The sequence below is a fragment of the Anser brachyrhynchus genome (assembly GCF_964034855.1).
Source record: "Anser brachyrhynchus genome assembly, chromosome: 9".
NCBI classification, from domain to species: Eukaryota; Metazoa; Chordata; class Aves; order Anseriformes; family Anatidae; genus Anser; species Anser brachyrhynchus.
In genome coordinates, this window is record NC_137703.1 from 13,884,747 (window position 1) to 13,907,657 (window position 22,911).

The 22,911-nt window shown below is 40.4% G+C and overlaps 1 protein-coding gene across 8 annotated transcripts in view; it reads left to right on the forward strand.

The window, feature by feature from the left end:
* Positions 1-22,911, forward strand: part of LOC308199938 (glypican-5-like) — a 433,019-nt gene that overhangs the window by 312,071 nt on the left and 98,037 nt on the right. For all 8 annotated transcript variants that reach the window (XR_013955102.1, XR_013955103.1, XM_080604873.1 and 5 more), the window contains one exon: positions 22,261-22,411. Coding sequence is in view for 6 of the 8 variants with exons in the window: in XM_080604873.1 (XP_080460999.1) it covers positions 22,261-22,411 (151 nt within the window). In the remaining 2 variants the exon portion in view is untranslated. The remainder of the gene's footprint in view (positions 1-22,260; positions 22,412-22,911) is intronic.

Sequence of the window (22,911 nt, forward strand, 5' to 3'; positions counted from 1 at the left end):
GGAAATTTTATGTTCCTGAAAACATGTTTTGAAGCACAGTTTGAAAGAATAATTTTTTGTGCACTTGCTTTTTCCGTGCATTCAGTACTGTTAATGAGAGTGAAATACTCCAAAGTTTTGCATAAGCAGCTCATTTGCAGCTCATATATGAATACTTATGGAATATTATGTATTTGCTTTTAAAACAATACACTACTTTGTTATACTATATCATTACATATCTCTGCCTGTCTTGAATGCTGAATTTGAGGGTCCTTGTTCTGTCAGATTTGCTAAATATCCTGGTTATTTATATAATACATATTCTTGATTACAGAATTTTCTTATCTTCTATATGACAGCTTCAGTTAAGTATCTTCTTCAGGTCGACATTGTGGTGGCATCATTACCTGCCATATTTAAGATGTGTTATTTTTAGAAAAAAAGCCATATTTATATATATATTTTTCTAATCTAAAAATACGGTTGTGGTCATAGATGTGCATTTATAATTTTGGCTGCTTGGTATGCATTAAGGTCACAAGCCAGCGTTCTGTTAATTTTAAACACTCCCAGAGCATGTCCAAAAATGTAAGATAACTTTTGCACTGATAAATGGGGTTTGTATTAGTAACGACAAATTACTTCCCATTTAGCTCACACCACAAATGTGAAATCGTAGTACCTTTTACAGCAAAACCATTCAATATTGTCATAGTAAGTGGGTGTCAGCATTTCCCTTCCAGCCTCCTTCACTGAGCAGCTTAGAATTCAACTGTAAAATCTCACTCAAAGCAGAAATTAAATGGACCAGGTGTTAACACAATTTGAGGGGGTTACTCCTCATCAGCTGTTCCATTTAAGTGGAGTACCTTTTTGCATGAATTACAACCTTAATTTCTGTAGATATTGAGGGCTTCAAAAACAACAGCTTCTTTTTGTAAGCCTTCAAAAGCCAGTACAGTAGCCTCCGTAAGTCATCAAGTGCTAACGCTCACCCTGCAGCATACTTCTGCTAACCTAAACTTTAGGTGTGTTTTATTCAATGTCAGGCTCAATTCGATGAGGCTTTGTGTGGTGACACTGTGGCTACACAGTTGTGAGTTTGAGTGATGTAGAGAGCCAGAGGTCTTTGCTTCAGATGCTTCCCCCTACTACCTGATGCCATCTTCTGCCCCAGCGCCTACATACCCTGCTGTCGTGTCTGCAAGATGTGTGATCAGCAGAGCTGGGGTAACGGAGTTGTGACTTCCTAAATGCTGTCCTGGGCAGAAGAGAGTTGAAGGGTGAACGGTAAAAGGCAGCTTCATGAAGGCTTCCTGCTCCTGCCCTGCCAGTGCACTGTGGATGCATTGGGTTTCCTAGGACAAATCCCAAGGGGGGGGGGGGGGGGGGAACAGCTACACATCACCAGGGGTTCAGGACTGCACTCTAAGTCTCCAAGTCTAGAGGCAGCTGCTTATCTTGAAAGGCCTTAGAAAAAAAATTTTGCTCTAGTCATTTAGAGACTTTATTCATTCTGCCCACATGCTTAGAGTGTATGTGTTCCCAAGTGCTTTGCTGCCTCAACAAATGTGTACTATAGCATCATTTTGTACACTCTCTAGGGCAGGAAGCCTCATTTCCTTTACTTCTTCTAGCTTTGTGCATGTTTATAGATAAATAGTTAATGATTCATAAAGATGAGCCATTTTCCTTCTTTTGAAAATATTATTACCTGTTTTGGTAATGAAAATAACCAAATAAACTATATTTCATGTTGAAAGAAAGAGAATTCCTCCCACTTCCATCCCTTTATCTCAGGTATGCTCAGTAATTGCAACTGGGAAGAATTTGCCTTAGGAAGATTTCCCATAAATCTAATTAAAATGGACTTGTATCTTTTTTAAAGCAGTAATTCAACAATGCATCTAGTTATAAGCACCTTATGTCAGACAGTGTGAATCCTCTGAAAGGCCTGAAAGTTCAAGATGGAAAAGAAAGCTGAGCAGCAGAAATGAAACTCCTTAATGTCTCTTGGAAAAGGCGTCATCTTACAGGGCAGTGAAGTAAGTGGACAGTTTGCATGATAATTGCAAATCCATGTAGTAAGCTTTGAGACTTAGAAATGCTCCTCTCAGCACCATTGATCCAAGCTAACAGTGCTAGTTCTCAGCACAATTAAGTCATAAACTTGAATGTATTCTGCATGTTTGAACCTGCCCTAAACTTTCCCTGGCTGATAACACCCACATGAAGAGCAGCTGAGTATTTGAAAATGCATAATCACTTATTCCATTACCTCTGCTGTACCACGAAGTCCTTTGCAAGGAGGTATTTTCTCAAAGGAGGAAGAAAGCTTTCAGTCTTGCTTTAATGCCATATTTTGCACTTCATATTGAAGTCTGACGAATGAGTGCTGATTTAGAATTCCTTTCCACTTCCTGCTGCAGCTTGCTCTATAAATCAGATGGATGGGACCGCAAATTGGGTAAAGAGAAACAGGACTCGAGAGTCTCATAGTGATACGCAATGGGGGAATTAGTGTCACTGAATCTAGTGCTCATTTTTAATGTTTAGTTACATTCTAATAGAGTCTAGTGGAAATAAAAAATCATATTAATATTCAGTCAGCCACTATGAAAGATGTCTCCTTAAGTATGTAATATTTTAAAAATTTACTGGAAAAATATGATCGGTGTAAAACTTACTGAGTAGCTAAAGTTTTCCAGCAGCTTGAGTAATGTCATAAAATAAAGAGAATGCTGGACTCTTTTAAATGAAAAGTGTGGTGGTTTTGCTTAAGAAATAATTTAGTAGCCCATAGACTTAGGGTCGGCTTCAAAAAACAGTGTTTTCAGGCCCAAATATCCCACACTGTGAGCAGTCCTCTGAAAAATACAGAATAGAATAGAATGCAAAAAATGATACATTGCTGTATCTTGAGATAGTCTAGAACAAAACCTCAGATCCACTGAATTTTATGCAAGGAAAACATTGAATGTCTTTGCTGTAGAATAGGCTGGTTTCAAGAACTCTGAAAGAACTATCATTCTTCATTGAACGATTCCCTGGGATTTTTTTGGTAAGGAGTACTCTGAAAATGTTTTGTATCATATGGGTAAATCACCAGGATTCTGGATACGTATGGCTGGATCACTTCAGTGAAATCAGTATAGCCACACTCACACCAGCAAAGGAGTGTCACTGGGTCCCTCTTCCATCTTAAGCTATCAGTTCAGAGAGACTGAAGCCCTGCATTTTAGTTAGAGGAATGAGTCAAAAGGAGCTCCCCATGAGCAGCTGATGCGATGTTTTGTGCTGTCTGCTTCACTGATAGGCATCACAACCACCTTTACCAGAATGGGGTTGGCAGCTAGCGGCACTGCTGAAAAAACACTGCCTTACTCTTAAAATTACTCTCTATTGGTTCAGATGCAAGGGGGGTAATCAGCTATGTGCACAGGCAGAAATGTATGTGTGGAAGAAGCAGAGGTAAGAAATTTGACATCTTTGTATAACAGCCTTGCATGCAGTGAATATCCCTTCAGTTCTTTAATCCGGTGCCTTGTTCTTGTTGGATCGGTGCATTGGTTTCCTCAAACAGTACTGAGGGTAACTTGCTCTGTGTCAGCAAGAATCTTGGGATCAGTTCCTAAAAATAAAACCTGATGAGACTGAACAGAATAATTAATAATCAGGAAAGAGAAAAGCAACAAGAAGGTGAGAGAAACCCCATGTAATAGCTTACCAAAAATATGAAATCTTCTTAGTTGGTTGAAGCCTGTTCCACAGTAATTGGCAAAACTATATACAATATATTGTTTGTACCTCTTCTCTCTCACCCTTCCTCTCTCTCATTCAGCAAATTGCCTGTTCAGACTTCAAATAAATAATTGTAATAAGAAAGCTAAGGCAGATTCTTAAAAACTAAATGACCCTTTCAGACTCACAAAAGCTTGAAGTGCTGGAATTTTTTCTGTGAAAGGGCCAAACACTAAGATCATGAACAAATCATTTAGTCCAACCAGGGTGAGCTTCAAACACACAGCTGCGTGTGTCCAGGGAAATGACATATCTTCAAAGAATACAGCCAGCCTGAATGATGAAAATCAGTCTGCCAGCCTGCACAAATTTACATGAGTGCTTACACTATCAGTCAGGCATTTCCTGTACTCCGGTGTTTTTTTTTTAATGTGAACTATCAAGGATTACAAATGGACGATTTTCCTTGCATTTCCTTCCAGCAGTCAGCTGTACTCTGTAAGGCGTCAGGCGTATGCAAGGCTTCTCTGCCTGGGCTGCTCAGTGTGCGCTAACAGCCTCTTAGTGGGAGCTCTTTGGAGAATCAACAGGACCAAACATGAAGCTATGATGTTTAAAGATGATAAAGAGCCATGCAGGAGGTACCCCAGCATGTTTCACACACCGAGAGACACATGTTGGAGCATCCCCGCCGTGGTGACAGCAGGTGCTGCAGGCCTGTGCAGGCAGCGGCCTAGCTAGGCTGCCCCACGCTGCCAGGTACGGGGCACTGCTAGTCTGAGGTCACAGGGCCGTTCCTGTGGCATGCTGGCCATCCTGAGCCTGAGCCAGCTATCCAGCAGTTCACTTTGGCTCCGAGGTCTTGTAAGTCATTCTCAGACACTTTGAAATTCATGCAGGGAAGATGTGATATTGCAAACATAAATCAAGAGGTGACAGGTCTCTTTTGGAAGGTCGTGTTGTGTGGTGCTGTACTTTGTGCTCCGTAAGCTTCTAGCTTGAAAAGTTTGGTGCATTTATTATTTTATCAAGTGCGGATGCTGTTTATCTCCTTTCTGTGCTTGACATCTTCAATAGTCGGAATGTTTTTTCTTACTCTCTACCAGGGACCAAAACCTAGTACTTCAAAGGTGGCAGTATCAGAGAGCTGCTGAGGTGTTTTGCCGGTATGCTTGTGTAATTCTGCGTTCCATAATCCAGCTCTTCCTCCTGCAGTAGTGCAGAAGGTAGAGAGTGGATTATAAAGCTTGATGTGAATGGGAAGAGCATAATGGGGCCTAGGCTGGAGTGATGGAGGTGGACTAGGCCCTAGCCAAAGTAAGTCAGCATTGGTCCTGGGCTAATGTGAAGGATGAAGAGAGGAAATTTAAATATATGTGGAGGTACAGTGGATTTCTCTGAATTGTCTGACATAGTACTAGGAAGAGAGAGGGAAACAAATCCTCTTCTCTCTGCCAGAGACACTTTCTTGAACAGCACAAGATCCAGGAATACCTCTGTGATCGGATGCTGGCGGTGGCAGAAGCCAATAGTCTAACACAGCACTCTAGCTTCTTAGAACAAGGTAAGGGATTTATACTACTGTCTTGTGTGCACACATTCAAAGATTAATGCGGTAATAAGAAAGAAAATCTTGTATAGGTAATTCAATGAGCAGTAACATATCTTTTGCCTTGCGTTATTGTCCCTCGAGAGTATTTCTTCCTTAACGTTTACTTTTTTGTTTTCTGATTAACTCTCTTACCTGTCCATGCTATAAAGCTGGAGCACATATTTGGACAAATATGGTCAGTCTGTTTTGGATTTGTTGAAGAGCTTCACTAAATCCTTCAATATCTGTGCACAGTCAGTGAAATAATGTGCTTGACTGCACAAATAAATAGAGTAGAAGTTTGATGTAAAGATTAAAAAATTATATGTTAGGGAACAGTAGATATGTCTGCTGTCTGTTTCTTTCTAATAGGTTCTTACTTGCCCCTCTAGATGCCTGTGCACAATATTCACTCTAGCACTGTTCGGTTTCCAATTTTGTGGATGGTTTAATCATTAGGACTTGCATAGCGTGCAGTGGTGTTAGCAAGGAATGATGGTGCCATTTGTTACCAAATTTTACTGATTCGGCCTGCATTTCTCAGTTGTTTCCTGAGACTATAATGCCCACAGATATAAGTGTGAGAACTTCATCTAAGGACACTTCTGTTTCAGTCCTCTAAGCCTACCTGGCATGTCATTAGGGAGGTTGGCCTTTGGTAAACTCTGAGGATAGGTGTCCCACTTGAGGGTAGGAGTTTCTTTCTTGGGGATGAAAGCTTCAAGTTTAGAGGAAAATATGGAAAAATCACAGAATTCTAGACAGAAGCCTAATTGCAGTGACATATTTTTAATGCTCCATTCACCTAATGATACTCAAGCCTTGTGGAACAATTTGCAGAAAATGAGGTAGAACATTAAACGATGTATCACTGTGGTGTTAACCAGCCTTACATTCTTGACTGATGAAAGGTTTAAAAATCCATTTAAACAGTTTTGAGCCACAGTGGAAATGTGTTGCCCAAATGTCAGGTGTTAACAAGATAGCCAGAAGGAAGTTAAGGAGAATCCCAGTATATGTAGGCAGTAAGTAGCACTCCTTTACATTTTTATAGATGCATCATTTTGCATATGAAACATTCTCTTTCACATGCGTATCACTGTCAGTGGTACTAATTTATTCTGAAGAAGTTGGAACTAAGAAGGAAACCATGTCTGAATGTGTTGCTAGAAGACATCAGTTGCCTTTGATGGAAAGAACGGAGTTAAACATAATGTGCAAAACTGTGAGAAACAAATCTGACATCTCAATAGAGGAGTGAATGGTTTCCATTAGGCTTTCTAAATCTGTCTTTCTCAGAATACCCAATATAACCTCATACACTCTTGATTTTAACAAGCTTTATTATACGCCATCTCAACTACATAAATATAAAGCTAAAATATCTAAAATATTTAACAGATGTGGAACAGTAGAGAGAGACCTCTACAGTGTACAGTATGGGATTGGCCCAAGTTAAATAGTGATCACGGATTTTTAAATGTTAAATGCAGATCAGGAGGTAGATGATTGTCCGTCACCACACGTTGGCTGTTTTGGCATTTGAGCAAGAAATGGAAAAAACTCTTGACTAGTCTTATCTTTGAAATGAGTAGCTTGAGAGTGGTTTGGTTCTGATCTTGCAAGCTGCACTAGCTTCCCAAGAGCACATGAAATGAAATCCTGCTCCAAATACCAGGTATGCCTCAGTTTAGAAGACACTGTACAAAAGGAGCTGTAGCTCAAAAAAACACCCCAGTCCTTGCTTTCTTTCATAGCTAGAGGTACTGGTGTGTGAGAAGCTCGACACAAGCCAGCAACGTGTGCCTCCAGCCCAGAAAGCCACCTGTACCCTGGGCTGCACCAACAGCAGCGCAGCCAGCAGGGTGAGGGAGGGGATTCTCCCCCTCTGCTCTGCTCTCATGGGGCCCCATCTGCAGTGCTGTGTTCAGCTCTGGGGCCCCCGGTGTAAGGAAGACATGGACCTCTTGGAACGAGTCCTGAAAAGGCCACAAGGATGATCAGAGGATCTGGGGCACCTCTCCTATGGAGACTGGCTGAAGGAGTTGGGGTTAGAGAACAGAAGGCTCCAGGGTGTCTTTGAGGTCCCTACCAACCAAAACCGTTCTCGGTCTATGATTATGTGAAAAGGACTTGATGTAGATAAGCCAAGCAGACTGCACTGGTGGAGGCTTTGCAGGGAGGGAGGGACAGTGGACAGAATAAAGTATATGTATGAGATCACATAAAGGAGGAAGAGTTAACCCCAGAGTGGTGTGAGAGCAAAATGAGGCTATGAACCTCAGGGAGCATGGCAGAGATGGAGTGAAGAGATGGGATGAATGTGAAGTCCTAGTGTGTATATCTAGGATATATAGTGCTATCTAGAAGGGTCTGTTTGGGAGAAGTGTAACAGGGAGAAGGGAGATTTCACAAAAATTATAGCAAAATAATGGTTGTTTCAGGCAGCTACCCCTTCCTTACAAACAATAGGGAAAGTAAACCAGTTACTGGGCCTGCTCTGCCCTGGCCATTGATTTTTGTGTTAGGTTATTATGGAGATAATACATATATGATTTATTACTAATAAAAAATACCACATTTATGACAGTTTCCGTGTCCAAAAGAAGTTCCATCCATGTTGAGAGGTAAATTCCCATTTTTGATAGTAATACTAAGGAGAATTACTTGGCCACTTGGAATTAAAATCAGAGCGAATCCTTAATTATTGCTGGGTCTTCCACTGTATCAAGAACATTCAGAGAAATTTTGAAGATGGGATTTTTTTCAAAGAGGCCACTAATGTAAAACATCCACTGTAGATCCAAAGAAAGAATATATAAAACATACGGACATATACCATAGGTGCACAGTTTACTTGATGGTAATAAACTGCCTTTATCTAGAAGGTATGAGGCTAAAGAAACTGTTGAAAGAAAACTCCTGGGCTCCTGGCTAGTGAACAGAACAGAGGCAAACAAAATACCATAATTATACAATAAAACATCACCTTTTAATGTTTAACAACAACTGTCATTTCTGCTTTCATTCTTCTGTTACTATTCCTTCTTTCATTTCCCATTGTGGAGTATTTGAACGTTGGTGGCTCTAATATCTGACACAAGACAAAGCATTTCTTCATTACAAGACAAAGAATAGCTCATCAGCAAACCCCATGCCACGCTGAACACCTTCGCAAAATTGATCTGAGAGGCACAACAGATTGCGGCAATTAAAGAATCTCTCAAGCACTTCAAAACACAGATACCTCAGCTGTGTGTTTCATATTAATCCAAGCCTCCCTGAAGATAAAATTTGACAAGAAGGTCCTTCATTATGGTTCCATATTGCCTTCTCTTTAACAAAAAACAGCTGAAGTGAATGAGAATTAGGATGCCATCTATTTAAATATTCACAATAAGATTTGCAGTATGTGTAATCACGATATAACTCACCAGGAGAAAAACCTGTCAAATGAAAGGGGATAAGAGGAAATGAAATTTATAACGTGGGCACATTAAAGCACCATTCACTATATTAAAATTGCAGAATTTTGTCTGCTGTGTGTACACTATAGAGGTGCTGAGATCAGACTTAAAAAGAAAAAGCCATCATTAAAACAAACTGAAAAACCCACCATCTATCCAGTAATGAAAGAACAAAAAGGGGAGGGGGGCATCTTTTTAATTACTACGATTCATCATGTTTATTACAGAAGGAATAAGGAACCAGCTAAGAACAGCCCTCAGTCGTGGTAGTAAATCCAAAAGAGTACGCGGTCCCTGCAGAGCTTACAGTCATAGACAAGACCAGGTAAAGCTCTGGGGAAGGTGACATAAAGCATAGCAGAGAACTTTATGGTGAAGGTAGATCTGAACACAATTTCCACAGGGATTTTTGCCTATTTTCCTAAAGAAATGGGTATGGAGAATTATCCTTTCTGTGTCCCTTTGTTTGTGTTGGTGACCATGTCTCTGTGTGTCCCTCTCTAATAACAAGGGCAGGGAGGTGGGACTGATGAGAGAAAACATTTTGAGAGCTGACCTTCGCTGAAATTGGTGAGCAGGCTTTGATTTGGTGGTCAGTCATTCTCGACATCAGAGTAATCTGACTAGGTAGCAATGCTCTGCCCCATAACTTACGCACCAGCAAGAGAAAAGAGAGAGAGAAAACACTGGTGTTCCTTGAGCCTTTCCAGCTGCCATCGATTTCCCACTGGATGTTTGCTCCTGCACTTGTAATCACAGAACAGGGCTGCGAGTTCTACATACTTGACAGTAAGAAGCATAGCTTTGTCTTTGAAGTTAAAATAAAGATAGACTTCGTCTTTTTAATGTATAATTAGTGTCAGATGACCAAGCACACAGCAGGGGTTCTTGCTATACATCACGTTATGTTTCAGCAGCTAAGTATAGCTGTATTACCTCAAAAATACTTAAAAGATTGGGAAGAAACAACTCCCCCAGATACAGTAGTCGAGGCAGCGGTTCTTTAGGGACTCTTACTTCCCTGTCGGTTGCAGTCAGTACCAGTGTGCGTGGCTGCTGCCGGAGCAGCCAGCACTCAGGGCTCAGCACAGCAATGCCTCAGCTCCTTGGGAGGGGAGAGATGTCAGCGTGCAGATGAGGCATACTAGAAATGTAAATTCTTCATAATCTCCTTGTGCCATCTCTTCCTTGTTTTTCATGATTCATGGTTAGGAAAATGCCCAGGGCAAAATCAAGGCTCTGTAATGTGATTGCTCATGCATATTAATGAGCATACAAGTGGCTGGGAGTCTGCCTTTGTTTGCTTAGATCATCCTTTGTCATATCGAATAATTGTGCCTTCCAGAGCTGCGTGTGAACACTTGAACGTTTGTGGGGTTGAACTTACAGTAAGCAAGGTTGTTCCTGAGTTGGTATGTAACTGAGATGTGCCACAACTTGTTCTTCATTTCAGTGGTAGCTCAGCATCAGGAAAGAATGCTGATTTGAGTGCAGAGTTTGTGGTCAGTTCTAAAATCCTGTATTTCTCATTTGTAGTGTTTTGTTTTAAACAAGCAGATTACTCATGTGTGTATTTACTGGTTCTTGCTGCATGATCAGGGCATGATCAAATGGGAGCAAAGCAGAGCATCAGCACAAAATGCCAGTGCTTGATAGTAATCACATCTCTTCACTCTGAGGAGGCTGGAGTCAACAGTGTGCCAGGCCTGGTGGAGCAGGCAGTATGCATAGGCTGCTTTACAAGCAGAATATGGGCTTTTCTGGAGCCACCTTAATTGTCCCTCAGTAGCATGCCTGCCCTTGAAGATGTCTGAGTTTTCCAGGCCACATTTCTCCCCTGGAGTGATGTATTGCTGATTAGCTCATCTAGGAGTTCCCAGATTGCGGGGAAACTTGCTCATGGTCAGTGGTGAGATCCCTGGAGGTTGGTTCCTCCTTGTTTCCACTGAGAAATATCTGCATAAAGAAAGATTTAGAGTTGTACAAAGGCTATGCAATAGCAAACTGGAAAAGTAGCAAAGCTTCTTTCCTCAGAGGCCTAAGGAGGAAAGAAACAGATGAGATGATTGCAATGGTCCTTTGCAGTCCTTCAGGGTGAATTAACAAAAGAAGGAACTGATGGAAGAAGAGCTTTCACATGTTAAGCCCAATAATAACAGCCAAGCAGAAGTGACCAAGAGTCATCGTCCTTAGCTGAGATGGTGACCATATTTAAGTGGGAAAGAGGGTGCTGTTACATGAGGAAAAAAAAAAAAAGATGGGTGGGTCACACAGTGAAGAGAAGGTGGGCAAAGAGGATCAAGTACAAATGAACTGGGGAGCTAAAGCACCTTGCTGAGAAGGGAGAAAGCAGAATAGTAGCAGAGTGTTCTGTGTTACAGTGACTGTCTTCCAGTGGTAGTTCTCAGGTCATTTTGATGGGATCACTTGTAATGAGTTTTAACCACCCATTCAAAATGAGCTCGCCTTACTGTATAACAGAAGCCATTTCCAGTCCACACCTCTCTGTCACCTTCAGTAGAGCTGACCTGTTTTCTTTGCTCCTCTTGAACAGTGCTTGAAATTTAGGAAAAGTCTACAGAGATGTTCAGGAGCAAAAAGAGGATTATTGTTTTATTTTTAATTAAATAAAAAAGCAAGTTTTTATGACCTGAAAAATGGAATGGAGAAAGTTCAGAAATCTCAGGGAAGAGACTTCAGTGAAAATTATTCTAACTGATTAGATGGGAACTTTGTCACTTGAAAACATTCTAAAATAACAAGTGCCAAGTTTAAAACAACAGGACAAATGAGTGTTGCATGTATGTACTGAAACTGCTGAAAAGAATTCTGCAGTAAGGTGCTCATAGCAAAAATCAAGAGTCCTGTTCTGAAATTTTCAATCCACTCCTTGGAAACAGCAGTTCCTTTGTAAAGTTTGAATGAGATGGAGAGACTTTCAAAGCCACTTCACATCTCTGGTAAATGTGGGCCAGTTCCCAACCCTGAATTATAGGTATATACACTGCAGGCAAAATGTGGTTATCATTTTCCCCAGCGCACCACGAGAGAGCTTTTGATCTTTGTGATCAGATTATCTTGTTAGTGGTTTTTGAGAAAGTAAGAGGAGAAGATGATAGCCCATGAATGAAGACTGATGCATCGACCTTTTTCCATTTGCTGTGCCTGTTCCAGGCCTGAATAGAATTTAAACCCATGCTGAGAAAGGTAAAGCAACTGCTCAGATCTCCAGGAATGTTCCCAGTGATCTGCCAAGGCCAGTTGTTCATTTGCCTGTGCATTGCATTTTGACCTGGTTCCATAAACAAACACAACTTACATAAGCATGCTCTGGTGTGTCCCTGCCTGTTAGGCTTGCTGCTCCTTCCATATGCTTTTAAACCATTAGCCAACTTTAGCCAAATGTAACAGATTGCAAGTTCCATGAGCAGAGGAGAGGGGCTCACTGGTACAAAGACTGTACTGTGAACTCAGTCGTTGTGAGACATCAGAGAGCCTTCATGGGAAAGTCACCAGTGAAAAGGAAAGCCACAGGAAAAAAGGCTTCAGTGGCAGCTACTGCATGCAGACATCCCTCTTTCTTCCCTTTTTAAATAAAAATGACTTAGCAAAAACATTCAGTCATATGTCCTCGCATGTTGCCATGAAGCCATGGGAGCACAGCATCTGGAAAGAGAGAGTCTTTTATTGTCAGATTCATGCAACATGAACTATGTTTGTCTGTTTCATTAAAACACCCTGCTTTCCCAAATGAAAGTCTGGGCTGGCCCTTCATGTGGAATAAATTGGAGCAGCTCCACTGAATTCAGTTTGCTGATTCACAGCAGCCGAGGCTCTGATCCTTTCTTCTGTGCATATGTGGCACCTTCTAAATAATACAGTACATTTAGAAATGCGAAGGTGAGGATTTCAGAGATGTGGCACTGAGACAGTGTGATTGTTTTTCAAGTTAGGTTTGGGTTGCAGTGGTATTAAAACTAGTCAGTTTATGTAACAAAAAGTTTGTTATTTAGCTCCCAGCATCAGTACATCTTAAATGAATGACAGACGTTATCAATGTTCTTACCATGTTTTCCATTTTTTATTTCGTATTGTATTTTAATGCTCAGTTGCTGGGATTTAGGATGGAGGAAATGCGCTGCTTGTGTCATGTTTTAACATGAAACATCAAATCCAAAGCCTGGGTCCATTGAATAATGAGAGACTGATTGTTCACAAATCTTCCCAGTGAAATGTCAAACTTCTCATACTATGAAAATGATCTTCAGCAACACAGAGCTTGAAAGCAGATAATAATCCAAGAACATGAAACAGAGCTAACATGCACTGGAGCATGTCATGAAAATTCCTGCAAGGAAAAAAAAAAATGTAATTTCTGTCTGAGTACAAAGCAAGAAGAAAGGTTTGTTCTGTGCCTTAAATGATTTAGAGAGGCCACTGTTTACTCACGTAGCCCATTAAAACACGCAGCTTGTCAGAAGGGTGCCATTCAAGGACTGATGAAGTGCAACCAGCCTCCTGGTTGCAGGCATTTCTTATTTCATACTTCCTAAGTCTGATCAGACAGAAGTTTCTTCATTATTATTAGACATCTGAAATCTGATGAGTCAGAGCTCCTAGTCAAACAGCACATTGTAAACCACACTAAGCACCAGCAATAATTAATACATTTTTTGGAGCCACGTTTTTACTTCACGCACAGCTAAGAGGCTTCATTCTTAGCCTAGAGAAAAGAATGGACGTAACTCGGTAGGTGGACATAATTTGCCCATACAGAAATCAGACAAGCAAGGAAATAACACTCCTAATGGCTAATAGGAGTGGTTCCGGTTTGTGATTTTGGTTTTACAAATCAATTTTCTAATATTAGAAACTAGCAGAGCGTAGAGACACAGGATGGAAGCCTGGAGGAGACCTCCTGAAATATTGCATACAGCTCATTGACATCACAGGGAACATCACTCAGACTTATTCAGCCAGGTCTCGCAAATACTTGAGGATTTTTTTCCCCATCTTTCTCTTGGTAGGCTGCTCCCAAAACTTCTAACTCTGATAGTTAAAAAGCTTGTTTCTCCTCTTTTTATTTCTATGCTAGATATATTCTCAGAGATCTCTCCACATTTAGGGGGAAGACTAAATATATTTATAGACAATACTCATATTCTCCCAGTCAGCCACTCAGAGAAGTCTGTCTATTTTTTCTGGTCATTTTTTTAGTCCTTCCCTAAAGTTAACCCACTTTTTTTTTTTTTTTTTCCAAAAGTGAAGAAATAGTGTCAGAAGCAACAGAGAACAGGCCCGTTTGTGAGAGCACAGGAGATGACACTTGCTAGATCTGGCCTGGTGCCGTAGTATCTCAGCACTGCAGAGACACGGTGTGTTCATCTCCCAGCTGCCTGCCCTTGTAGAGAATCACACATTCTGGTCTAGTGCATTATTAGGATTATTGTAAAAAATCAGTGTAGCTCCCACTGGTGGTATCACTGTCATCCAACTAATATGTGCATGCATGCTGTGCTCCACAGCTGTGTCTAGAGATGTTGTGGCCCACGATTTTCTTGCAAGGGGCCACATTGCAAGAACTACTTTGCAACGCTAGCATTCTGAGTACCTTGTTGGCATTCTCAGCAGCCCTCTGCCAACCGAAGCTCTTGGGTCAAAGAGCCCCTCTCCCACAAATGAACTGTTTTGAAGAGTCAAAGAATTTTCTATACGCAACTCCTGCATACTCTTCAGCAAGAATTGCAATGTTTATCTTCCATTTTTATTACAATTGTTTACCTTTCTTTTTTCTTTTTTAATTGAACAAGATGCAGAAAGTCTTAATATAACACAACAGGTTTTTAGCCATATGCTCTATTTTCAGACTACACATACTGCAATTTAAAAGCAAATTTTATTTTTGGAAAAGACTACACTAACTGTCTAAAGTTGAAATTCATGCCTGTGGCAAAAAATAACCCAAGGTATTTGTATCAGTCACACTAGGCATCAGGTGAGCAGGATCTTCTTTGTCATATCGCATAATACCAAAAATTTACAGCCCAACGCTAAGATAAAACATCAGGAAGGGATGTCTGCTTACTTCCTTGACCCGTCTGTCTTAGTAAATTCAAATCAAATTGTATTCATTCTCTTTAAACAGCTGTTGTGCTTGGTTAAAACATTAACTAGAATAGGTCTTTTTATTTCCGCTCAATTTATGTAATTCACAATACCTCTTGGGTAATAATTTACCCAAACTGATATTATAAAGCTTTTGTTAAAAACTTTAAGATTCTGTGGGTGCACATTCTTGTTGTTTCTTCACATAGTAATCAGTAAATATACGGACATACGTAGCTTGTATACTTCAATTCAGTGAATACTGAACTGATCATGGTGCTAGCACTCTGCAGAAGTACACTCACCTCTAGAAAGCAGCTAGAAGACATAACCCATAAATATATAAAATAGAAGCACTAACACTGCAGTATTAGAAGGTGAATCTGTAAAAGCTATCTTCCATTTCTGATGAAATACTTCTATTACATTTGTAATCAACTGAAAGAGAAATAACTGCTTTTAGCTTCTCTGCTGCGGAGTGTGAATCTCCAATCTTCTTCTATACGGGAAGTCAGTGAGAGGAAGCTGGATAAGAGGAAGGACACAGATGGGGAATGAAAAGTATTCAAAGATAAATGCAAGTATGGATTCTAAAGTGTCTTAAAGTGTCTAATGTGTTACCTGGCAATAAAAATATGAGGAAGAGGTTAAAGAGTCAATCTGCATAAACCAGGAGAACAAAAGGTAATCACAAGTAAAGAAAGACTTATGCAAATATAAAGCCTCAAGGACAGAGGACTGCAAAGAGTATGTAGAGAAGTCACGTCTGTAAAAAATGTTAGAAAAAGTTGCATGTGAAAATAAAGAGGAATGGTTGCAATAGGCTTCCTCAGAAATGATAGGAAGGTATGTGCATTGTAGGGTTATAGGTGCTCTTTCAGAAAAGAGTGGGGGGGGGGGGGGGGGGCAAAACAAATAAAAGCATCAACTGGATAAGTTACTTGGCTTGTAAAAGGTGGTTTAAGATAAAAAGCAAGTCCTGACCTTCCCAAAAGAGGGACAGCTAGTTCTGAAGGTACTTCAAATTTATCATAAGGCTGGCTTCCTGGGGAGCTGCAACATAAGAAACAAAGGTGTTCAAGAAAAGGTTGGACCTGGTGCTTAGGGACATGGTTTGGTGGGTGACATTGGTAGTAGAAGGATGGTTGGACCAGACGATCTTGAAGGTCTTTTCCAACCTTAATGATTCTATGATTCTAAATATAGAGGAGAGGTCCATGGCTTAGTGACAGACCTGGCGTGTTTATTCTACACATGGGCCATTTAATGTGTGGAAGCACTTCCAGGTAACATGAGAAGTTTGATAGCAGAACAAACCAAAAGAAGGGTAAAAAAAAAAAAAAAAAAAAAAAAAACAGAAAGGAAACAAAGGACTTGCAGAATGCGATGTATAGGTAGAGTGGAGATACTCTGGGGCAGAGGAGGTAAGGGTACTGTTGGTCCCCATTTTGTGGGCATGCCTGGTTTGGGACTTGCACTTTGCATGTTTCTGTGTAATTCAACAGAGCCTTCCCTGTCAGTTTATATGTATACCAGGAGCATTGACAGAGACAAGAGATAGAAATCTAGTGTAAATAAATGCAAGCTCCTTAGAGGAAAGGGAAAAACATAAAACAAAGGAATCTACCAGTACTGGTCCAATTCCCAAGCTGGAAAAGGTCTGGTCAGGAGAGACATGAATACAATTCAAAATACATTGTAAGTTCTTAACCATGTTGCATAAGTTATGCATAGCTGTTGAATTAAATTGTTCTAATATTGTACAGGTAACTTGTAAAGCAAGATGTATGATGCAAAGGTTATTGTAAGGATCTGAATAAATCCAGCAGAAGGAAACCTTTGGTGATGTCAGTTGCTCCAGAAGGTTAGCTGTCTGTCAGCTAAAAAAAGGATTCAAGAGTTGAGTGGTGCTACCTCACTGAATTGTACTGCTCTCGGAAGAAGCCAGAAGGGATAAAGCACTGGGCCTTTTGGATTTCTCTGAAATGCAGACAAGGGAAGAAAAAACAAAGTGTCTGACAAGATTGAAGACAAATAAGTTCATTTATGCTGTAATATATGAGCTAGATAAATGTGAAAAGAAGAAGCAAAAACAACCGCCAAATGCTTTTAAAAGGATCTAAGAGCATATGTGGAGGAAAATTAACCATAAATGTTATCTCAAAGGAGAGGACCCTCTTGGAATAAGTGATATGGCATTTATGTCTAAAATTTGTTATGTTGCTATTGTTTTGTGAAATGACAGAACATCTGCTCAGTCACAAGACACCAGTAAAATGCAGCTTTATGCCTAAAGCAATATGTCAGTCCCTAACAAAAAAATATATATAATAGATGAAAAACAAAGGAGCATTGTCTTTTTCAGTTGTAGTCATTTCTGACCTAATAATGGTTTAGAAAGGATTTTTAGTTTTATTTTTGAAGAAAAAAGTGAATGGAAGGATTGAGTCATTTATTTATGACTCTTCAAGATTAGGCTTTGTGCATTATTTGGGCAGAAGCTGGCAAAATGCTTTGTCTCTGCAAATCGTTTTTATGTCACTAAAGTATTTTTTAGAAGACAGCTACTTGCAACTATCTTGAAAAAAGATCAAGCTTATCTTACAATTTCTAAATTCATTATATAGTAAGTCATTTTTTGATCTCTGGAAACAACAGCAAGTCCAGAAACGTGCTCACGTGAGAAGTGGACGGAAGTTAGATTTCACCTCAAAGCTGACTTTTCAGAGAGGAAAAGCATCCAAACTGAAATCTGTCATACAGGAAATTAACAAATTCCTCAGGAAACAATTATTATATGGGATTTGCCTCTGAATATTCCAAGCACACAACTTTTAAGTGGCTTCATTAAAAAAATGCTTTCTCTTACATTTTCATTGCTGTGTTCGCTGACTTGAAAAGCTTAAGACTGTGGTGCAAGATATAATTTCAAAACCTATTTTCTGCTGAAATTGGTATTATCCTACAGCTTAGAGCAGTCCCTTCAGATACATGTGCATATATGATCTCTCAGAAAATAGACTCATCGGTGAAATTGATTAAAATTGACAGTTTTATCAAATAGTTCTCACAGAGCTAAAGAGCTCTTATGTAATTAATGTGTGGAAGTATTCATCTGGAACATACCTTCAGGAAAAAGCATGACCACAAATTTATGTTCTAACACATCTGTGCTCAAAGATCCAGAACGAGAATTAGGATTAGGCTCATATTAGGAAGCTCAGGGGTTGCATGGCACGTAATCTTTGACGCCTCTGAAGGACTCTTTGGGTGACCAGGACTTTGTGTGCTACTTCATCAAGGATTAACAGGGGAGGAAGACAGCAACCATGCTGATACCATTTCTTTCTTCTCCATAAAACCGATGTCAGCAGAACATTGGTGTTTTTTAACATAATTTAAGGTTGGAACCTTTGCTGGAATCACTAAAATGCATCAGCATAGTCATCTGTGTCTGACTCAGAGCAGAACAGTAATATGGGATTTTTACCCTTCAGCTGAATCAAAAACAGATACTAAAGCCTTTCCACAGAAAAACTGTAGAGTTTCTCAAAAACCCTTTAGAGGGTTATGAAGCTGATCCAAAGCCTGCTGCAGCTGGGAAGATTCCTGATTTGAGTCATTTTTCAGTTTCTGAGCTATTTACATAAGCTTTTCATGAGTAGAAAGTATCGTCTTTCAGATGAGGCAAAAACTTGATGACTTAATTTTTAAGCTGTTAAGATTCCAGTATCTTCTGGAATCACAAGCAGCAAATATCTTCTGCTTTATGAAGGTAAAGACACAAACTCAATGCCCGACCTGAAATCCACTGCAATTATTTAACCAATGTGTCAATTCTCAGCATCAGGACAGTGCAATCCCAGGCTGGACCTGCTGTGCAGAGCTGCCAGGTATGGCTGGAGTGCATCATGCATCAGCAGGCGGAGTACAAGCTGGCAAAATTAGGCTTGTTTAAGAGTAGTTTTTAATAATATAAATGCCATTACTGACTCCAGTCTCTGAGCTCTGCCTTTCAGCGTGGGGAAAGGACTTGTTTGCTTTCCAGCCCTCTGGGGGGAATCGAAGTTCTGGGGTTGGTGCCTGCAGCCAGGAGAATTGTTCGGACGTTTGGGCAGGTCATGGCTGTCTCTGAAGAGGCCTCGAACGCTGCAGTGAAAAATTAGGGACATGCCCTGCCTACACCCACCTTCTGGACCTACCAGAGCTTTAAAAATATAAAGGATGTTGTTTTTCCGTTGTGACACTTTTTCTAAAGCTCCAGCACCCTGTACCATCCTGATGTACTGTGCTATTTCAGCGCAGTCTCAGGCCTTTGAGAAAGGTGTCTGTGATTCTTTTAAAAGGAGAAGGAGAAATACTAGCATACACTTTGATAACGGCACTAAAACAGCTCTCACTGAAGTCATGTGGCAGTGTCGGAGGGATGAGCATTCCTAACTAATGCAGTGGCACTACTTCATCTCCTGAAATGAGTTTAATTACAGATAAACAAGTATGTGTGCACAGAGTTGGGCTCTGGTTCATTGCTCTTGGTGAATGGTAGCCAAAGGTCAAAAAGTAGAGAAATGGTATACAAGGAAAAAAAGGTAGGTAGGTTGCACCTGAGCTTGAACTAAGTTGTAATGTTGAGCTTCCCCATAAGGGTTCTGCGTAACAGTGCGCCTCTGTACTGGCCAGCCTAGAAAGAGCAGGATAAACTTTGAGTAATATGGCCAAGAGGTGCAGATCTGGACTATGCTTAATCCCTTTTTGTCGTGAAGGCCTTACGAACCCAGAACCCAGTAAAACTTTGCAGTGCACCGTGTTGCAAAGCTAACCAGTTTCTTGGTCTTTTTCCAAGAGTGGTGCTCACTTGGTTTGAGTATTTACTTGTTTTGAGCAGGGGTCAGGATTGAGCCATGAACACTGAATGAAATCAAATTTTCGAAAAGAATGATTGCCTTAACAGGCAATAAACATTTCTGCTTTGACTGGCAAACAATCATTAAAAGCCTTTATTAAATTTTGCATCTGTTCTGTTCACCACTTAGCCATTTCTTTTCATTCTGAGGCATTATAACTAAGAATGAATGAGTCTTCTCTAATATGGTTAGGACACAATAAATCTATGAAAGAACTGAGTTATCTTTCTCCCTTATAGGCAAATTTTTCCAATTGTTTAACAAAATGTTGTTTTGTATTGCCATGACATCAGCCTTTATGCCTTAGAATACCAAGGCTCAACATTAGGCAACTTGTTTTTAGCAGTCAGGCGGTAACAATTAGACAGTGTTTGATGCTCTTCCCCTCTAGAGTCCATACCCTCTCCTCCCACTTACAGATCTTGCCACTGCAGTGCGAAGTCATTTGTGTTTTCAGAATGAGCAAACAGATCCTTGCAGTGAAAGGGTGGAAAAATTCCAGGGTTCTGCCATATAGGAGTTGGCGTCTGGTGCTGCACAGAACAGGGTCTCTGCCACACTGATCCAAGCCTTCGTCAGCCCCAGCAAGGAGGATGGCAGCTCACAGCGTCAGAAGAAGAAGGAGGCTACCACAAAAAGCTTCCCACTGCGGAGGAATTGCTGCATTTGTTGTCATCTGTTCAACCCAGTTAACACGGCTGTATTAGCCCTGTGCTCCAGTTCCTCCCCCAGCTCCCAGCTCACCTCCTTTTTAGTGTGAAAACTGCTTGAATCTTCAAAGCTACATTTCAGAATACATTTCACTCAGCACCAAGGATAATCACAGTCCTGTAGGCTAAAGCAGATCACAAAGCCTGAAATGAATCTGCGATACTTTGGGGGGAAGATACCCGTGGTGGAGGCTATTGGACGGCTCCAGAATGTGACCAACTTTGAGAAGCGTTACAAAGTCTTTCCATTTGGTAAAATATTTTCATGTAACTGAATAACAGGTTTTAATCATACCTCGTCATACTGTAGGGGCAGAGCTAATGCAAACAAGGTTTTTGTAACTCTGAGAAGGAGACAAACAAGCTGCTGCTGTTTAAAACAATGTTCATATACTTTGGAGGTTGAGTTTCAGCTAAGTGAAGGGAGTGATCCAGAATACTGGAATGGATCTTATAGTCACTTGAAATAAAATCCAACATCCCCAGTGTAAATCTCAGCAAGACGGAGAAAAGGAATTGGTAATTGCTCACAAAATGAGAGAAGGATGCATGGGGAATGGAAACTTGATAGTAGTGGTGGTGGCTTAGCCAGGTTGTGAAAAAGCCCAGTCCAAGTTAGGGCATTCCCCTGTCGCTGAGCTGTAGGGAAAGCCTAGCTCTTTGGGTTGTTCTCTGCAGAAGCTGTTCCATCTTCTCTACTGCTGCAAGCACAGGCTGCTTTCCACCAAGGAATGTGAAGCACCTTGGTTCTGGCTTTTGCATCAGCAAATGCTGAAGTGTGGTACAAAAAGGGCACAGTGCCAGCAGGAGAGGTCTCACATAGCTCAGCAAATATAGCAAAATATAGCAAATAGCTGCTCCTCTCAGGTGTGGGGGACAGCTTCAAGGCATCCTCTGAATCGTCCTTCCTCGACTAACACCATGTAATAAAATGTATTAGACTAAGCCAGTCGATTCATGTCTTCCCAAGTAGTGCTGGTGTTGCTGTTCCCTGGGTAGGTTGGATGTAGATTGACTGTAAATGGAATAGTATTTTTCATGTTTCAGAACTACCAGTGAAATGAAAAATCCTTTAGTTCGCACAACACTAATAATAGGACAATAGGCAACTGTTTGTAGTGACCAAGGGAGAGAGAATATCCAAAGATCAAAAAGATGAGTTTGGGGAGTAAATACATCGTTGTAGTAAGCGTGACCCAGTATGATACGTTCAGATGTATAGCTTTCTTCTTCTGTAATCTGTTCAAAACATAGATTTCAAGTGAAATGTAATGAACAACTTAACAGTTCATACAGGCATCTTAAATGAGAGCATCTTAAAAATCATATATAGGGGCCAAGGTTTCCAACTGACCAAACCCATAATGAAAAGTAGCAAGTACGGTAGCCAGGTTATACTGTGGTCTTGAATTGTTAAAAAAGTACTCAGATGTGGCAGATGGTAACACCATTAACCAGTGATCTCCAGACTGTGGCCTACAGGTCCAGCCCTCCCTGTGATGATACTGGATGATATGGTGTTTTCAATGAAAAGTTTGATGTTAGGTGTTGCTGGTCATCTGTGGTGGAGAAATTTTGATGGTATAGTCTTTACCTCCAAAATGCAAGGATGTCACTGCTAGAAATAATCTCCAACCTGAGGAGCAGTTCTGGAGACCATGTGAAAGTGCTTGTTGCTTTATAAAACCAGCTTGGTCAACAGAGATAGGAGCTGTGTAAATATTCTGACCGTTGTTGGTTTTCTGCTTTTTCCATTTTAGCTGGATGCTGAGAAGGCAAAATTAAAACTGGAAAGATGGGCTTCCCGGGATGCTGGCAGTGGGGGTGGAAGAAGTGAAGAAATGGAGTCAAGTGGGGACTGCGATGATGAGGATGGCTGTCAAGGATCCGGTGACAGGATTCACACAGCAGGTAAATACTCTTTCTATAGACACATACAGAGCTTAAAATTCATGAATGTCACAATTAGGTGGACAGAGCTAAGATTTGCACTGCTTGAGTTAATGTTGAAATCCTACTGAATTCAAAGGATTCAAATCTTAATCTGTGAAGAGCTGCAGTTAAAATAGAATGATACAGACAGTAACCCAACATAATTTAACACTTGGCATTGCAGATGAAAGACTTAAATTTAGAGTGAATAATAATCTGCAAGAAAATCTAGCTCACAGAAATACTGGAAGAGTTTTTCTAGATAATGCAGGCTCTTCAAATAAATAGAAAATTAATGTCCTTATAGACTGTGTTAAGTGTTAACATAAATATTTATCGGTTGCATAATGGTACTAAAGGATGCTTCAGAGTTTTGCTGAAGGTACATATTCTTGAAAAAATACCTGATGTATTGTTTTTTGTAATAGTGGGTTGCTGGATAAAGATAATCCTGATATAAAATTTCTTGGTACTCCCAG